At 35.5% G+C, this 19686-nt stretch overlaps 1 protein-coding gene across 8 annotated transcripts in view; it reads right to left on the bottom strand.

Moving 5' to 3' along the window:
• Sclt1 (sodium channel and clathrin linker 1) overlaps positions 1–19686 on the bottom strand; it is a 146862-nt gene that overhangs the window by 61815 nt on the left and 65361 nt on the right. For 6 of the 8 annotated variants that reach the window (XM_035451108.1, XM_027391904.2, XM_035451109.1 and 3 more), the window contains 5 exons: positions 17444–17621; positions 15742–15840; positions 8970–9041; positions 4277–4351; positions 1808–1953 (listed from right to left, as the gene is read on the bottom strand). In XM_035451108.1, the coding sequence (XP_035306999.1) occupies positions 1808–1953; positions 4277–4351; positions 8970–9041; positions 15742–15840; positions 17444–17621 (570 nt within the window). The remainder of the gene's footprint in view (positions 1–1807; positions 1954–4276; positions 4352–8969; positions 9042–15741; positions 15841–17443; positions 17622–19686) is intronic. The other 2 variants (XM_027391906.2, XM_027391907.2) reach the window with 2 other exon arrangements.

Here is a 19686-nt window from a genome sequence, read left to right as displayed (position 1 = left end):
TTAATATACCAATATATAACAAATACTGAGAAAAACATAAGGCTAGCAATCTCTTAAAAAAATAACTTTAATATGCCTAAGCAAGGAAGCCAAAGAACTCTATAATGGAAAAAATAAAACTCTTGAAGAAGCTCAAGATTCTAGAAGTTAGGAAAAAAATTCTCAGGCTCATGGATCAAAAGAATTAACATAGTAAAAATGACTGAATTACTTCAAAGTCACGTACATATTCAATGCAATACCCTTAAAAATTCTACTGGCATTCTTCACAGAATTAGAAAAAAAGTGCTAAAATTCATAAAAGCACAAAAGACACTGAATAGTTAAAGCAATCCCAAGCAAAAAGAACAATGCTAGAAGTATCACGGTATCTTATTTCAAGTTATACTGCATAGTCACAGAAACAAAAACAGCAAGTTTCAAAAACTTTAGAGAAAAAAACCAAATCAAACTAAAACATAAAATATCCTCAGTAAGTGGTACTGGGGAAACTGGATCACATGCAGTAGAAGGAAACTCAGGTCCCTTTCTTTCAATTTGTACAAAAATCAATTAAAAGTAAATTAAAGACTTTAATGTTTAAAATTGTTAGGGAAGAACACATAAAAAATACCTCAAGATATCCGCATAGCAAGGACTATCTGAAAAATACAGTAATAGCTTAGAAAATAATAATAATAATTGATCTAAGAGATTATATGACATAAAATAAACTATACATAAAATCCAGGCTTCAGATTGGTCAAAAACATCATTGCCAATAATTTATCAGAGGATTATAATCTAGAATACATAAAAGAATGTGAAAAATGAAACAAAAACACTAAGTAATACAAAACTAATCATCTGATCAGTAAATTGGTTAATAGACCTCAAAAGAAATATAAATGGTCAGTAAATATATAGAAAAATATTCAACACCCTTAGCCATCAGGGAAATGCAAACTAAAATTTCTTTGTGATTTCCATCTCACCCGAAGAAAACTAAACAAAAGCTGGCAAGGCTGTGAGGAAGGAACGGTTCTTAGTCACTGATGGTTAGAATGTAAACTTTTCAGCCACTATGGAAATCAGTATGGAAGCCTCCAAATAAAAAACAAAAACACAAAAACAACAACAACAACAAAAAAAACAGCTATATAATCCAACTAAGAGGCATGTACATATATATGTAGGACACATACACATATTCTAAATCAGCATACCACAGAGATACTAGCACATTCTTTGCATCTCTATTCATAATAGCCAAGGATACTGAACCAGCCTAGTTGTTCACCAAGAGATGAATGGATAATGAAAAAAAATATATAAATACAGCAGTATTTCATTCAGCAATAAAGAAAAACAAAATCATATTTGCAAGATAGTTGATGCAACTAGAAATCACCGTGCCAAGCCAAGCAAGCCAGACCAAGATAATTTTACTGTATGTATTATTATGTATGTGGGTGTGAGAGGGAATAGAATTCTGAGGGTGCTAGGAAGATATATAAGGGGAGGGAGAGGAAAGCAGAAACGGGGTACTATTTAGTGGGTGAGAAGGAAACCAACCATAGGGTAGGAAGGAGACATAGAGGAGGGCAGTTGTGGGAGGGGAACAAACTACAAGATTATGACTCATGAGTATGAAAACGCTATCACTAAATGCATTATTTTGTATGCCAGCTTAAAAATTAATAAAAATAGAAAATATAAAAAGAACATATTTGGCTGTTTTTATAAGTTCTATAAAAAGGTAAATAATTTACCAAAACTCATGTGAATGCTTAAAATGTTAACATAGGAATTCCACTAAAAAACTTACTTAATTTCAAGTTGTTTTATTCTATTTTCTGCACTCTTTAGTCTTAGCTGAAGATCATCTTTTGTACGCTCTGCAGCAAGACATCTTTGGTGCATTTCTTCCAGTTTTCTGTAATCACCTTCATCCTGCTTGCCTTCACGGTAAATCTGAGGAAGAGGCTTATAAACATTACCTTATAGGAAGAAATTATCTCAATAAAAAATTCTGAGAAATAAAGTCATGACTATGTGTTCATCTCTTTCTAAATGCTATCAACTGACAGCTAAAAAATTTGAAATAATGCTCACTATAAACTATTCAACTAATACAGAAATGTAAAACTGCTGCTGAAACTTTTAAAAAAATGCTTTTGCTTTCAAATGTCAATTTAAAAACAACTAGTGGTAGGGCGGGGTATGTAGCTCAATGGTAGAGCCCCACAATGAATAAAGCCGACTTTCACCCTAAAACATCAAAGAAAGAAGAAAGTATAGTTATTTAGTGAATATTCTTCAAGAAAATCTTCTATTGAAATACTCAAGTACAGTGTGTTTTATTGTAACTAGTAGATCTTAAAGTTCTAGAACTTTGCTCTGAGTTACCTGGGAAACAACATAGGTAAAACTGGAGTTACCTTTGTCAGGGGCAGTTGGTCAGCTACAGCCTGGGTTTCCTCTTATAGTACGGGGCCTAAATCCCTACAGGCCCTGAGGTCCAGGTCACATTTTCAGACAAATAATTCATCTAACTGCCCTCTCAAGACGACTGGCTTGCCAGTCCACCTGTGTTGTCCCCACTGGTAAGATTGCACCACCCTTTCTACATAGGTAGGATAGCAGTATGTCAGCACTCTTTGCTGGGCCACTGAGTGTCACTGCAGTCCTACAGCGCTATGGCCTTGGCTCACTGCTGTGTGGTTAATGGAGAACTGATTGCTGTGTCTTCTAAGTTTAGCACTGCACTAATATATGCCATGTAATATTAAAAAAATCATCCTGAAGCCTGATATATAGCTGGTAACATTCTAAATAGAACTTAAATGACATGAAGGAAATCTGGAAAGATCTACCTTTAGAAGGGTGGTAGCCAAAAAGTGTCACCCTTGGAACACATGTACATATGCTTATTTCTCCAAATGAAGCCATATTCTAGGTTCTATTTTGCAAATTACTGTTTTACTACCTGATTTTGTCATTATTTTTGACAACATGGATATATCACATACTTTGAATGTCATAGAGTTTGCCTTTCAAAGTCAAATCCTAACTTCACTGCCTAGTGTTTTTTAATACTGTGTAAGGTACTTAGTCTTTCTATACAAGTTACCAATAGCACTTTAAACATGGTAAGTGTTCATATTTGATTGCCTTTTGTTTCTCAAGGCACTTTAAAACAGTGGGACATTCACTGCTAATGAAAAAGCATGCAACTTTTTTTTTTTTGCATGCAACTATTTTTTAAGATGTAGTTTTTACTTCAAACATCGTTGGGGTATTTTATCTAATTATATTCTTTAAAAATATTTCATCTTATGTGTATGAGTGTTTTGCATGTAGGGTTGTGTATCTTGTTGAGTGCCCAGTGCCCACAGAGGTCAGGACAGGGCACTGGATCCCCTGGAACTGGAGTTACAAATGGGTGTGAACCTCCACATGGATGCTAGGAATTGAACTCAGATCTCTGGAAGAGCAGCCAGTGCCCTTAACCACTGATTTCTCTAGCTCCCTAATTACTATATTCTTAAAAGGTAAAATTCTGGGGCAGGGAAATAACTCAGTAAACTGGTTGTTGTATAAATACTCACATAAAAGCTGACTATGGAGGCATGTGCCTGTAATCCCTGCTATGGGGTGGCAGAAATTCATGTTATTTCTGAGGTTGCTGGCCAATTATCTAGCTGAGATGGTAAGTTATAGTTTTATTGAGGCACTATCTCAACAAATAAGGTAGAGGAAGATTGAGGAAGACACTCATGTTAACCTCTGGCCTCTGTACACACATGGATACCTGTAAACCTGCGCACACACACACACACACACACACACACACACAGAGAGAGAGAGAGAGAGAGAGAGAGAGAGAGAGAGAGAGAGAGAGAGAGAGAGAGAAACACATACATACACAAAGGTAAAATTCATAGCAATCCTATGATATTTTGGTTGTATATATCTATTACACCCCAGTCTAACCTCAATAAATTGGCATAAAGTTAAAAAAAAAAGACAAAATGAAAACTACTCTTGGAATGAGGCTAGAGCAATAAATATAGATATGTAAGAAAGTTATACCTTGAACTACAATGTTCAAAGAATATGGATATTCTCAGAAAGAAATGGATGTATATTTAAGAAAAGGATGGATATTTAAATGAGACTTCAGCTATATTTGAGTAAGCATATTGCCCAGAGTACTTGCAAGGCTAGTGTGAGCACAGCAGGCAACAATGAAGAAGCCTGCAGTTGCCTTCGGACAGCTGTGCTTCCTTCTTACCTTCTCAAGTTCTTCTTCCACTGCTCTTTTCCCTCTGATGGCTCGATCGATTTGACCTTGCTTTTCATCACAGTCCTATAAAATCAAGTCATAATGCAAACAAATGTATCTGGTGAAATATTAATGTGAGAAAAAAATGGAAAAGTAAAATGGTTTGTTTATAACAAGAGTATTATAGTTACCTCATCAACTAAGTAAGATCACAGAGTACTTATATAAGTTACTTACAACTAAGGAGAATTGCTGGGCATAGGGCATAGTAATTGTCAGCCTTCAAAAATGACCTATCCTAGAATTTCAGAAATTGCCTTCGGCTCTTCGACCCCTTTTTTTGTGGCAGTGTGTGGGGGGGATGTTACAGGTTCTCTTTTCATATAATATTACCAAATTATCTTGCAAAATGAACGGACAGTGTCACAATATCCAAAGGAAAACATCTGGCATAAAAAGTGTAAAATTCTAACAATTTTTCTTTACAAAATACTCAACATCCAGGGAAATCTATTAGCATGAGCATAAAACATTGAAACATTTATACTTAAAAGACTGTGTGTCAAACATTTTACTTAGTAATTTAACAAGTATATCAACTAATCAATATAATAATTTTGCCAAAATACTAAAAGCACTACAATCAACCAGTGAGTTCTTCATAATTATTTTTCTACATATTTGAGAACAAGCAGTTTTATTGCGAACATGCTTTGTTGACAGTACACCACAAATATTCATTTTTTTCATAATTATATAAAAGGCCTACCTCAGTGTTTCTAAAATTTAAAGCTTTTAAATTATGATCCAGAAATGATTACTTTGAACCCTCTTACAAACAAGGTAGGATTTCTTTTGTTGTTTTTGTTAAAATAGGCCTCAGTTTGTAGGAAATTCATTTGTAATGTCTTATACTTATTCATATACATGATAAGTACTTATCTATAAAAGGTTTTAGTTTTTCGGGGTTGGGGGGAGGGATGTTTTTCAGTTTCACTACATGGCCCAGGCTGCCCTCAAACTTGAACTTAAGACCATTCTGTCTCTCTGCCTGCTGAGTGGTAATTTTATGATGCTAAACTGGTGACATTTTCTTTGTTCATAATGTCACTCATGTAACTTTTATGTATATGTGTGCTGGTTAATCTTTGTCAATTTGACAAAACTCAAGTAATCTGGAAAGGAGGACTCCCAACTGAGAAACTGGCCTATGGGCATGTCTATGGGAACATTTTCTTAATGAACAGCAAACTGTGGGTAGTGCTACCCCGGGGCACATGGTCCTAGGCTGTATATGAAAGCAGGTGGAGCAAGTCATAAAGAGCCAGTAAGCAGCATTTCTCCATGGTCTCTTCTTAATTTCCTGCTTCTAGGTTCCTCCCTCGAGCTCCTGCCTTGGCTTTCCTGGCTGATGGACTATAACCTATAAGCTAAAATAAATACCTTTCTCCTCAAGTTGATTTTTCTTTTTTGTCAATGTTTTATCACAGCAATAGAAAGTAAACTAGAACACTATGTTAATAACAAAGTTGGATCATACTTCTAGATCCAGGAAGTGGCCTATAAAGAAAAGAATAACTGTATTTATCTATGCCCCTACATAAGTCACTATATTTCACTGACATCAAGAAGTATCCAACAGTATTTGGTTAACCTGAGTTAAAAATGGGTAAAATGAAACAGAAAAGTTGAAATATTTATGATTAACATACTATCCGACTATTTTTATTAAAACACACTATGATATTAAAATGAACAATATAAATTTTTATTAAAAGCTTTGCTCATAATCACTGATACACCTGCTTTTGGAGATAAATTAACTTTACAAGCATTTGTGAAATATTTCTAAAATCATACTTTATAAAGGGTTAGCAAATATTAAAACTGATAGCACAGAGGTCACATTTACCAACCCCTATTCAAACAAGATAGAGATCATTAAAAAAAAAAAAAAAGACAGCCTACACCTTTTCATTTGGAGACTCAAAAATACCTACATATTTCTTAGAACTACCTGTCTTTGCTGTATTCCACAGGTTCTCACAAAATGGACTTACATATTCATTAGATTTTAGAAAGCTTTAAACTTCTCCTATGGCTTCTTCAATGGTGTACTTCTTACATACCTGCAGTTTTCTGTAATTTTCCTTGCTACTGATTTCTAGTTTTATAATCCCATGACTTGGTAAGTAATAAGAATTACTTCAATTATTTTGTATTTTTAAAGAAATGCTGTTTGGACTACTTTGTGATCTATTTTAGAGAAAACTCCATTGGCTTCTGAGAAAGTTGTGTGTTCCATAGAAGTGCATTGCCTAGTTTATAGTGTAGTTCAACACTGTAGTTTCTTTACTGGATTTTAGTCCAGAACACTTAACATCGATATGAAAAAATTAAATGAAGTCCTCCATTATTATTCTTATCAGGACCAAATTGTACATTTGATGTCAGTTTATGAAACTGGAAATCCTGTCTCTTCATGTATTTTATAGGCAATTTCTTCCCTTTATTAATATGACAAGGCCTTCTTTATCCCTTCATGTAAGTTTTGCTTGAAGGCTATTTAGGTCAGATTTGATTATGGTGCATCCTGCTTATTTTTTGATTCCACTCACTGGTTGTATCAATTACCATTCTTTCAAGTTTGGTCTGCCTTTGCCAGTAAGGTGAGTTTCTTAAAGAAATTTACAGTTAGTCTGCATCATTTAATTGGAGAATTATAACGATTTCACTTATTATTGATTGACTTGCTGATTCTTGTAATTTGTTAGTTGTTTTCTAACTGGTTTGACCATTACTATTTTCTTTGTCCTGATTCACATGATGATCTTTTGTGGTTTCCTGAGTTGGACATGGCTAATTCTTTCCTATTTACTTGTTTCCTATTTACAAATTTCACTCTTTGCTGTGTTTTCATGAGTAAGGGTTTTCCTCCTATGTGTACAGGTCTCATTTTAGTATCTTCTGCAATACTGTCTTGGTGGTCATGAACTGCTTTAGTTTGCCCTTGTCATGAAAAGTCTTTATTAAAAAGTACATTTGCTAGATACAGTAAAGCTGTTTGTCAGTTACTCACTTTCAGTGTCTGAAACACACTGTTCAATGCTTTCCCTGACTTCCAGTACTCCTGATGAAATGTCTTCTCATTTAGAGTATCAATTTTACATAGCCTAGAATAATCTTAAACTTCTGGTCTTTCTGTCTCACCTCCAGATTGGGTTTACAGATATGAACCCTAATGCTCAGGGTTCCCACATATTAGGCATATATTGTACAAACTAAGCTACACCCCCAGCTTCTAAGAGGGTATTTCTAATCCATCCTAGAAACATCCATATTTTTAAAAATATCTTTAACCAGACAGCAAAATTTTTTCCATAGAATGTGATATTAGATGTTATATATCTTTAGAAAAATCACTCAGGTATAAAAGTGTTTGATATATAGCACAAAACACATTTGTTATATAATGAAATTGACAAAAATAGTTTTTACAATATAGTGAGTTTTATATAGATTTGTTTGTTACACCATTGTTTTAAGGATCCCTAGTCTTAGACAGTCCTCATTCTTTTTGGAAAACAACAATAATACTTGTTTTTATACATTAACAATTAATTAAAGTGATCTTTGATGGTGGTAAAGACACATTTTGTTTTTCTATCACAAAATGCAAGATTTTAGATAATAGATGAAAGAGAACAAGCAAAATAAGTTACAATTTTATATGACCAATAGGCCATGCTGCATCCTATTGGTTTTACAAAGTGTTCCTACTTCATTCCTACAATTGAAACTAAGTAAACAGAGAGTAACCATGCCTGGTTGTTACATCCAGGGCCTCTACATGATGATTAAAGTCTAGTAACATACACTACATGTATGTAGCCTTTTAGAGGATTTAAGTATTATTCTGTTGATAATTATTTACTTTAAAATATACTGTGCAAAAACACAGTGCTAGGCAATAGGGAACACTAAGGATGATAGAAGAGTCTTACTTTGGGGTGCTACAATCTCTTTGGAAATATTTTCCTGGAAAGAGCATGGTTGTACAAATGGTCATGTGTTGAACATACACTAATGCACATTATTTATTAGAATGCACAAAATATTGACAAATTTTATACAGATTAAAAGTGATGTAAAGACTCAGAAAAGATGTATCTTTGTGAAGTTGTAAGTATCTTCCTAATTCCTAAATATTTTTGTGTTTTGATCTTGTGGGAACAGTCATTATATTTCATCTCATTAAATTTTCAAGTTAAATTTAAATTTCCAATCTCGTCACATGAAAATTCTTTTCATCACCACCCCACCTTGTCTACTCATTCTTATTTATTTGTCTGTAGAAAGCTTTACTGTCTTTCTTCTTTCCTACTGACATACATAGCTTTTCTTCCTTCCTGGTCTTCCAGATCAACCCAACATATGGCAGGAGCTGCAGCTGGTTTGTTTAGTAGCCCTGTGTTCTGCCAAGGACAAATGAAATGTGATGAATGCCACCTGTCCTACTTTATCTACCATAAGCCAAAGACAGCGTAAACATTTCTGTGGATTTTTATTTGTTTACTAGCACCTAGCATAGGTCATGCTTAAACATGTGTATGGAAAAAATGAATTCCCAATGACCTACATACTGGTCTTTAAAGCAAGTAATATTTGGAGAAAAATACTAAAACAAGGTTTTCTAACATACCATCTGAAGGGCTGAAAGTTCTTCCCTTAATTGTGAAATCAGTATTTCATACTGTTTTTTTGTGCTTTCAACCTGTGAATTAAGACATAATTTAGGCAAAGAATAAAAAATGATTACTGACAAAAATTTACCATGGATTTTTTTAAAAAGCAATTTTTATGGCATAAAAGAAAAATAGGCATATAATATATAAAATAGCTAAGAATTTGTAATGATCTGTGTGTAGTGAGCATGCACACAGGTGGCTGAGGCAGGGAGATTTTGTTCATTCTGCCTATACTATATAGTGAGTTCAAACCTACCCTAAGTTACACAACAAGTCATATAGATCAGACCAGACCACAGGACTGCACTTGTAGCATTGGTTCAGTATACATAAGGCTCCAGAATCTTTAGCATTGTAAAATAAAGAATGATCATGAGAACTGAAGACAGAATTGGATGATGTATCTAAAACAATGGCTATAAAGCATTTTTGTCTCAGGATCCTTTTACACTGTAAAAACAGAACTTCTGTTTATAATGGATTCTTTTGATTAGCATTTTACAATTATTAGAAATAAAAGCAGAAGCTGGGCATTGGTGGTGCAAGGCTTTAATTACAGCACTTGGGAGGCAGAGGCAGGCGGATACTGTGAGTTCGAGGCCAGCCTGGTCTCCAGAGCGAGTGCCAGGATAGGCTCCAAAGCTACACAGAGAAACCCTGTCTTGAAAAACAAAAACAAAAACAAAACAAACAAACAAAAAGAAATAAAAGCAGAAAACCCTAAAAGTTTTACCATTAGGTCCTTTAAATAATGTAATCATTACCTTAGACTAAGTATTTTTTAATAAAAATAAATATATTCTCCCAATCTAAAATTGCTGTGTATTTGCTGAATGTCTGGCTAGACAGGAGACAGCTAGGCTCAAAGGTGCTTGTGCACTCCACCTGTTGTGCTGACATATGTCACACAGCCTCCAGAAGTAGCACTTTGCACATGTGAGAGAACAAGTGTGAAAAGCAATGTCTGCAGACTCCCTAACTGCAAAATGTCAGAGAGCAAGGAATAGAAAAGAAAATTACACTGGACATGTAATTAGTTTTTAAAGCACTTATGTTCTCTATATAGGATCTTTTCACAATGTACACTAGACACTAATGCTAATAAATGAGTGTTCAAGGAAATCTTTGAATAAACATTGAGATTTTTCAGAAAGAGTATAGCTGGTGTGCACAGAGCATTTTGAAGAATTAGGATGTCTAAGGGGAAAAAAAAAGAATTAGGATGTCTTCGATAAACATTTTTCCTAAGAGCTTCTAAGGGTTTTTTTTTTTTTTTTGATTTTTTTGATTTGAATTAGAAACAGGATTGTTTTACATGACAATCCCAGTTCCCTTCTCCCTCCCGTCCTCCCCTACCACCCACCCCCCAACTAAAACACTACCTATCACAGATCCTTTCTGCTCCCGCTGGATGGTGAGGCCTTCCATAGGGTGTCATCAGAGTCTATCGTATCCTTTGGGATAGGGCCTAGGCCCACCCCCATGTGTCTTGGCTCAGGGAGTTCAGGGAGTATTCCTCTATGTGGAATGGGCTTCCAAAGTCCACACCTATGCTAGGGATAAGTACTGAACACTTATGGGAAAGTATGGGACAGGAGGTCCCATAGATTTCTGAGGTTTCCTCACTGAAACCCATGTTCCTGGGGTCTGGATCAGTGCCATGCTGGTATCCCAGCTATCAGTCTGAGGAGCAAGAGTTTCCCGATGTTCAGGTCAACTATTTCTGTGGGTTTCACCAGCCTGGTCTGGACCCATCTGCTCTTCATTCGTCCTTCTCTGCATCTGGGTTCCAGTTCATTTCGGTGATTAGTTGTGGGTGTCTGCTTCTACTTCTATCAGCTGCTGGATGAGGGCTATCAGGTGGCATAAAAGTCAGTCATCAATTTCAATATCCGAGGAGGGCATTTAAGGTAGCCTACCCTCTGTTACTTAGCTTGTTAGCTGGTGTCATCTTTGTAGCTCTTCAGACATTTCCCTAGTGTCTGATTTCAACGATGTTCATAGCAGCACTATTTGTAACAGCCAGAAACTGGAAGCAGCCTAGATGCCCCTCAACTGAAGAACGGATAGAGAAAATGTGGTACATTTACAAAATGGAGTACTACTTCAGTGGAAAAAAAATAGAATCTTGAAATTTGCAGGAAAATGGATAGAACTTGAAGAAACCATTCTGAGTGAGGTAACCCAATCACAAAAAGACAAATATGGCATGTACTCACTCATATGTGGATTTTTAGACATAGAGTAAAGGATTAGCAGCCTACAATCCACACGGCCAGAGAAGCCAAGGAAGACCCTAAGAGAGACATACATGGTCCCTGGAGAAGGGAAAGGGTCACGATCCCCTGAGCAAATTGGGAGCACGGGAAGATGGGGGAGGGAGCTAGGAGAATGAGAAGGGAGAAGAGGAGGTATGCAGAGGACATGAGGGAGCAGAAAGGTTGAGTTAGGGGAAGAATAGAAGATAACAAGAATGGAGATACCATAATAGAGGGAGACATTTTAGGTTTACAGAGCTTCTAAGGTTTTGTTTTTTTTTTTTTTTAAAGGACTAAGAGAATTATTGATAAGGATATAAACCAACAGGAAACTTATATGATCTAAAAACTTTGGAAACTTTCTTGTATAAAAGGACCTATTTTAACTCTAATGACCCCTATGGAAGGCCTCACCCTCCCTGGGGAGCAGAAAGGATATGTGATAGGTAGGGTATTAGTTGGGGTTGGTGATAGTCAAGGAGGGGAGGGAGTGGGAATTGGGATTGACATACATAACAATCTTGTTTCTAATTCAAATTAAAAAATCAAAAAAGGACCTATTTTAATGATATAGTGCAAACTTTCTTAGACTAGTTTTAGTACTGATTGCTATGTACTTTATTTGGTTAATTAATATGAGTTATCTTTTTGAAAGCCTGCCAAACAGTGTATGTGGCTTAATTTCAGGCTTTACTTTGGGCTATAATTTACATTGACATTTCAGATAAACCAAGGATTAGGACATTAAGGATCAATCTATTTTGCTTACAGGTCAGTAATAATATGGGCATAGAGGTTGTGGGATCATATGATCAGGTACTGTTCAGAATTCTTTATGTGTATCATTTCATTTCTTCTTACAACAGCCCCATGAGTTACTACCTCCATTACTGATGAGGGATTAATGGCTATAATTTCCAGTTAGTAAAGGCTTGGTGCCCAGCAAGGCTCTATTGGGAGATAATAGAACCTTTATAAAAGTGGGGTCTACTGGGAAATCTTCAGCTGATCTCAGGCATGCACTTGAAAGGGATCATTGGGATCTCAGCCCCCTTCTCACCTATCTTTTATTTCTTGGCTATGTGATGAGTGGTTTGGCTCCATCATGTGCCCTTATCATGATAGGCTGTCTTGCTGAAAGTCTGACAATGGCACCAACTAATCATGGACCACAGCCACTGAAACTGGGAGCCAAAACAAACCTTTCTTGTTATATTAATTCTCCTATATTTTTGTTATAGCAATGGAAAACTGACTACCATAGCAACAGACAGAGAATTTAAGCCATGAATGTTTCATGTAGCATAAAAATTTGAGTTCTTAAAAGTATAGTTATATCTGCCTGACTCCCTACACAATTTCTAAACTGTGTTCTTTTCAGCATCTTATACTGATACAACCAACTTGAAGCTTTACAACAAAAGTATTTTATAATGTTGCCAAACTCAGCTGAATCAAAAAAAGAATCTTCTGAAGTATTAACACTGATTATATCACCAGTGATCTATGACCTAAGGTTCACACCGAATTTTTTGCACTGGGATCTGATGAAACCCAATGTGAGACTGAGGAAGTTTACAATAGGCAGTAGGACTCTGAAATTGATAGACAGACTAAAGCCTCTCCTATCCTACTCCTCTGTATTTCCCTTCCTCCCTCCTTCCTTCTTTCTAGTTTCTTGCCATGAAGCCCAGACTGGTCTTGAACACACTAACCTGTGTCAGCCACCCACGTGCTAGGATTATATGCTGTGTCACTACACCCAGTTTGTCTTTATACAAACATATAAACATATTCTTTACATAGACATTTTATGAATAATAAGGATAGCTGGAAATGAAATACCAATTGACTAGAAACTGATTTTCTACTTAACAAATAGACAAGGCTAATAATGGCCAAAATTTTAGTTTAAAACTTTTTTTTTAAAGTTGGAATATCTGAGAGTTAAGCCATTTTTTTATTTATGCAAAGTTTGACACATTTTTGTTCAATTTTATAACTAGAACAGAAATATATGAAAACATGCTCATTTATATCTACCATAGTCAATAAAATACTTAGAGCAATTGTCAATTGTAATAACTAGGGAAATGACTGCTGACATGGACATTTTCAAGGAAAATACTTTCAGCTACAGCTGAATAATTAGAAATAAATATACATAAATATTTACAGTGCTTGTTGTTAAAGAAACAGAATATTAATAAATATATATTCTTTATTTATCAAAACATTGCCTGTTCTCTGAAATAACAAACAGTGAAGGAATAAAAAGATGTAGACAGTAAAGGCTCTCATAACTCTAATATTTACTTGGTGATGTATATACATCTTTTTGTTTCATATATACCACAGATAATTATTAAATGAAAACCCAAAGAAAAAACTAAAAATAGTGTAATTTTCATTTTCTTTTGCTGGAATTTTTCCATTTTCCTTCACCATGAGAATGTACTACTTTTTGAAACAATTTTTAAAGTTCAAATATAAAAACCTGGCAACAGTGTGGAACCAACAGGAGGTAGAGAACAAATAAAGTGCTTGGCACACAGAAAGTGTTTAGTAGATGTTCTGTGAATGAACACCTGGACTAGCAGGGGAAGGCTGGGTTTAAGGAAACCAACAGGCACATACATGAAAGGAAAAATCTGGGTTTAAGAGAGTATGTTCAGTTAAGACACAACAGACTCAGATATACACTTGGGCTGCTTACAGATAGGGAGGTAACTAGGGTTAGAGGGCAGACAGAGTGCCTCAGATATCTACCTGGGCTGCTTATAGGGCTAGGGAGCACACAAGAGAGTATCAGAGCAGACAGGGAGGTTAGTAGGGTTAGAGGGCAGACAGGAGAGCCTCAGATGTCCACCTGGGATGCTTACAAAAGGAAGATACCTAGAGTTTAGGAGGCAGATACTACAGCCTATAAAGGTATTTAGAATAAATATTGAGACTTTAACACTTTTTAAAAAATGCACTGAAAGTATAAGGTTAACATGAATGAAACTTCAATCAGCCTTAAAAATCAATATACTTAATTGATCTTAAAAATGCAATTAGAATGGTAGTACAGGATAAAATACTTTAATAAAATATTTTTACAAAGATCATGAAAACAACAAATATTTATTGTTAGCCATTAAAAAAGTATGTAAAGAGTATTGAACACTATGGTCTAAAATTAAAACATTCTCAAGCTAACATATAGGGAAAGTTCTTTTTCTTTAGTTTTTTATTTTTTATATATATGAATTACAAACAAGATTGAATTACACAACGATCTTAGTTCCCTTCTCCCTCCCTTCCTCCTCTACCACCCCAACTAAAATCCTACCTATCATATGTCCTTTCTTCTAATCTACACCTGACTCAAAATTTCTGCTTCCTCGTGACCTCTGCATCCTTCCTTTTCTTCCCTTCTCACTCTCGTAGCTTCCTCCCTCCTCTTCGAATGTTCTCAATTTGCTCAGGGGAGGGTGACCCTTTCCCCTTCTCCAGGGGACAAAATTTGTCTCTTTTAGGGTCCTCCTTGTTTACTAGTTTCTCTGGCAGTGTGGAATGTAGTCTGGTAATCCCTTACTATATGTCTAAAATCCACATATGAATGAATACATATCATGTTTGTCTTTTTGTGATTGGGTTACCTCGCTCAGAATGGTTTCTTCAAGTATAGGGAAGGTTCTTGCAGGAAGATAAGAATAAAAAGGCTTTAGTCTGACTCTGTCTTAAATTTGAATTTTTAGTTTGGGAAATTATCTAACTTCAATTAGTAATAAAGTACAGTCACACATCATGTTACAATGGGGTTTGCTCTGAAATACATTGTGACTACCAAAGAGTGTATGTGCATAAGCCTAGGAGGTTGAGGGTTCACAGGCTATGAAACTATACAGCATGGTAATATAGAGAGGTACACATAGTGGTATTTGTTTATCGAAATATATTTTAGCCTGAAAGGGTACTGTAAAAATACCAGGTAACAGGTGTTTCTGCTCTATTATAGTTTCATGAGATCACTGTCATCATGCATAGCTTGTTCTCAACCAACATGACCTTATATAGCATGACTAAAGAATATTTCTAAGGGATATATTTGAAATGGCTTCACAAAAAATAAAGGCTACCATTTAGTTGTTTGAAAGAAAGCAAATATGTTAACTTCATGTTTTTAAATTATAAAAAAAAATCACTTGAAATTGTAGTTCACTGAGGAGAAAAATATTGAGCACAGAAAATACAGGTAAGAAAAAACCCACCTGAAGTTAAAGACTATGTAGTACATTTCACTATACCACAGCAGTTCAATTTAAAGGAAAGAAACAGCAGTTTTCAACTACTTACATTAATAGTTTCACATAGTGTCTTTGGGAGTGAGCATACAAGGTTTTAATTTTAAAATATTTAAGTAGCATTTAGTCTTAGTTAGGACTTAAATTTTATATTTTAAGTATAACTAAAAGCTCCTTACTTCTTTTCTTGCTTTTATGGCGGCATCCTGAATAAGCTGGGACATTGTTTTCTTCATTTTCTCTCTGTCATCTTCTTTTTGCTTCTCTTCAAGCAGAATCTTCAGAAGATAATCATGGCACGTTAAACATCACATTTCACTGGGAAGGTAATACGCTCTTTGACAGCAGGGTCTCGTTCTAGATTTCTGGAATGGCTCCATTGGAAGATCTTGCATAAATCATGAATGATAAGGAATCTCCCAGCATTGCCCACCTTTTCCTAATTAAATCTTTGCTATTTATTCCAGCCACAGTTTCCCAGCACTTTTCTCATCTCCACAAATGAAAGTCTCAGGGTCATTCTGAGCTTTTCTTCTTTTTATACACAAATAAAAATAAGTAAATCTTTAAAAAAAGAGGAAGAGGGAAATTAATCTAATAGCCATAGGCTGCTTCTGAAGGATTTGTTAACTTAGGGCTGAAATGAGATAGGCAATGGTGTCCTGTCTTCTCTTCACTATAAGCCATACAACATCTGATAAGTATTTATACAACTGTGCTTTAGAGGGTAAAGACAAATAACTTTGTCCTGTTCTTAAATTTTCTAGCTAACTTGGGTATTTAGAACAGTTTACAAGCATATTTCTATTTTGGGTAGTATTCTACTTTTGGTGGTACCAAGGATAAAACCTAGGGCTTCACATGTGGTAGGCAAATATTCTGACACCGAGCTGTATCCCAAGACCTACTGCATACATTTTAACTATCCCAAGAGTGTAGAGACAGAATTTAAGTCACAGATGGAAGTACTAGCTGAAAGGTATAAGCATATCAGCATTTGTGCAGTTTGGATTTGAAGAAATAATTATTTTCCTTTTTTCTCTCTCCCCCTCTCTCTGTAGGACTCACTGCCCTTAAGTTTATTATCCCCCTGCTCCACCTCCCTTGAGTACTGGGATTGCAGGCATGTGGTACTTCACTCAGCTTCCTTTATACTAGGTTTGTAAAATACAATTTATACTTTTTGAATTTTTAGTATTTCTCTTGAAAAATCTACCACTTCAAGAAAGAAACCTAAATAATACACTTTCTTTATACCCTGTGCATTTCCTACTGGAGAACTCTGCATATATCACACAGTTCATAAATGTTGGTACACATTAATGCTAGAATGAGTTCTATAAAAAGGAGAGTAACATTTTAAAAAAGTATCTGCTTTCTGTCTTCTATAGATTATATTCATTAATAGGGAAACAGTATAAGAAAGAAAGCATGGTCCAGAATATTACAGAAATCACAATGATTAAGAGGTTGAAACAAAAAAAAGCATGAGTTCAAGAATCCATCTAATCTTTTGAGCTACATTTAACTTTGTCAATTAAGCTTCTGCTTGATGAAGTTACTGAACAGGTAAAAAGGAATCAACACAACTAGGAGGCATCTGATGGAGCACAGTCTGGTAAAGAACTATGGCAGTACAGTGAAAGAAGGACAGTGACTCAGAGTATGGGGACACAACAAGTCTGATATTTATGCACTATGTTTGAAAAATGATTACCATGTTAGCTTATTTTATGATATTACTCTTGCCATCTATAATATAGCATAACTATTTGATAATGGGAAGTGTAGACTTTGTTTCTACGCATTCTTTCTGTAGCTGATGATCCCTTCACTGTTAGAGCATGTGAGGATCTTATTTATGTCTGCATGCTTTGTTACCTGATTCTTTTTAAGGTTAGCCTCTTCTAAGAGTTGCATGCTATCTCTGGCTCTTGAAATAGCCTCATATTTCTCATTTTCTGATTCATTGCACTTTGCTTGCAGCTCTTTGATTTGCTTTTCCAAATGTATTTTCCCTGTTCTCAGTACGTTGGCTTCTTCAATTGCTATACACAATCTAGAAATTAATAAATACAATATGAAAGTTAAATATTTTAAAAGGAAGAAATGACATATAAGGTTTAGTAAACATCACCATAAGGTGATATTATGCTTGTTATTTTTACATGCATTTCTCATTTAAACCTTGCTATAGTTTTATAAAAGTAGATTTTACAATCTCCATTTTAAAGAAAACTATACCCAGAAAGCTTCAGCTTTTGATTAAGAATAATAAGAGCAGTAGATCTGAGACTGGGACAAGATATTTTGACTGTAATTGTGTGATGACTCCTACGGTTTTTTTGGTGTTTTTTTAATTTTGTGAAAATTTCATAGATATATACAATGTATCTTCGTCATATGGATCCTCCATTGCCTGTCTCCAGTTCCACCTCTCCTTCCTCAACATGTTTTCCAACTACTCCCTAATTTTATGTATACATTTTTTTTCTCCCACTAAGTGTAACTTGTGCTACCAATATGGGAATGTGTGAGAGATCATTTGCTGGGATGTGGTAAACCTACCCAAACTATTCCCAAAAGAAAAGTTAATCAGGTGAGCAGTGGTGGTGCACGACTTTAATCCCAGCACTTGGGAGGCAGAGGCAGGCAATCTCTGTGAGTTCAAGACCAGCCTGGTCTACAAGAGCTAGTTCCAGGACAGGTTCCAAAGCTACACAGGGAAATCCTGGCTTGAAAAACACAAAACAAACAAACAAGTAAAAAGTTAATCCCCTCTCTCAGCAGCCATCAAATGCCATTAGCTCCTCTGTTGTGGGAACTCATTCAGCCAATAGTCTTTGAGGTTCTGGCTCCTTCGGGGCGGAGTCTCAGCTGCTACAAGTGGTAGTAGAGGAAGGAACGGCAGCATCCAGCACCTAAGGGCAGAAGACCTCTACTTTGCTTTGTCATTTGTGAGTGATTCTCCAATAAATACCTGACTTCCCCTTATCCGGGCCTTTGTGGACTCTATTACAATTGTCCATTACACTCTTCAGCTAAGGATGAGGCACTAAGAGTCCCTCCCTGTTCCACACTAGAATTTTAAAGTAGCCTGATCTTGCATAGGTCTCAGGCAGGCAACCACAGTGGCTATGAGTTCTTGTTATATCCAGAAGGTAATCTTTAATGGCACACTTCCTCATCCTTTAGCACTCAGATTCTTTCTGTCCTATTTTCTGTGATGTTATCTAACCCTGGGAGTAGGGGTAGGGTAGGGATGTATATATACTTGTTCTACCTACTGCTGAGCATTCTCAGCTGAGAAGAAGTAGTTATTCTCAGAACTTTGAAGAGTTGTGAGTCTGTGCAGTAACCACTGCCTTCTGTAGTAAGAAGCTTCTCTTACCAAGGTTGAGGGCAGCACAAACTTGCTGGTATGTTTCCATACATAAAAAATTACAATCAATTATTTGACTTACAGCCATAAATACAATGTGAATTCATAGGCTGTACATATTTAATCTTTCATAGGTTACTAATGACAACTTTCAAGCCCCTCAATGGAACATTACAGACCTAGACAGAACAACCATAACAAAATATTCTAGTGTAAATGTTTGTAGTAAAACAGCAACTTAAGACAGAGCTATGTATATTTTAAAAAGAAGCTCAGCTCTTCAAAGATAATTTAAAAAGTTATTGCTCAAAAAAAACTCGAGGGAAATTATCTATATTTTCTTATTTTTTCCCTCATGTAAGTACTTAGATCTTTCTTAACATATAATTTTATTCAACTTCATTATCCTTTTATTTTCTACCTTAAAATGGAAAGAAAATATGATTCTGAAACTAACAATGGCTATGTTGCCTTGGGGAAAGGTAAAGGCAGTAAATAACTTCCTTGTATATGAAAAAGATGCCTCATAGTTTCCTGAATTATTCATTATGTGCTTTATATATGTATCTTATGATTTTATTAGTTCATGTTTTGGACAGGATATGCTATGTATCTAAGTCTGGCCTTGAACTCATGACCTCTTGTGTTAGTTTCTCATTGCCTATACTGTTTTTCTGACAGGGATCTGCATCTGATTTCCTGATAAAAGCATCTGTATTTTCCTCCACCAAACAAACACCCC

The sequence above is a fragment of the Cricetulus griseus genome, assembly GCF_003668045.3.
Source record: "Cricetulus griseus strain 17A/GY chromosome 1 unlocalized genomic scaffold, alternate assembly CriGri-PICRH-1.0 chr1_0, whole genome shotgun sequence".
Lineage (NCBI taxonomy): Eukaryota > Metazoa > Chordata > Mammalia > Rodentia > Cricetidae > Cricetulus > Cricetulus griseus.
Note: the sequence above shows the minus strand (reverse complement) of the source record. Positions and strands in the feature narration are given on the sequence as shown.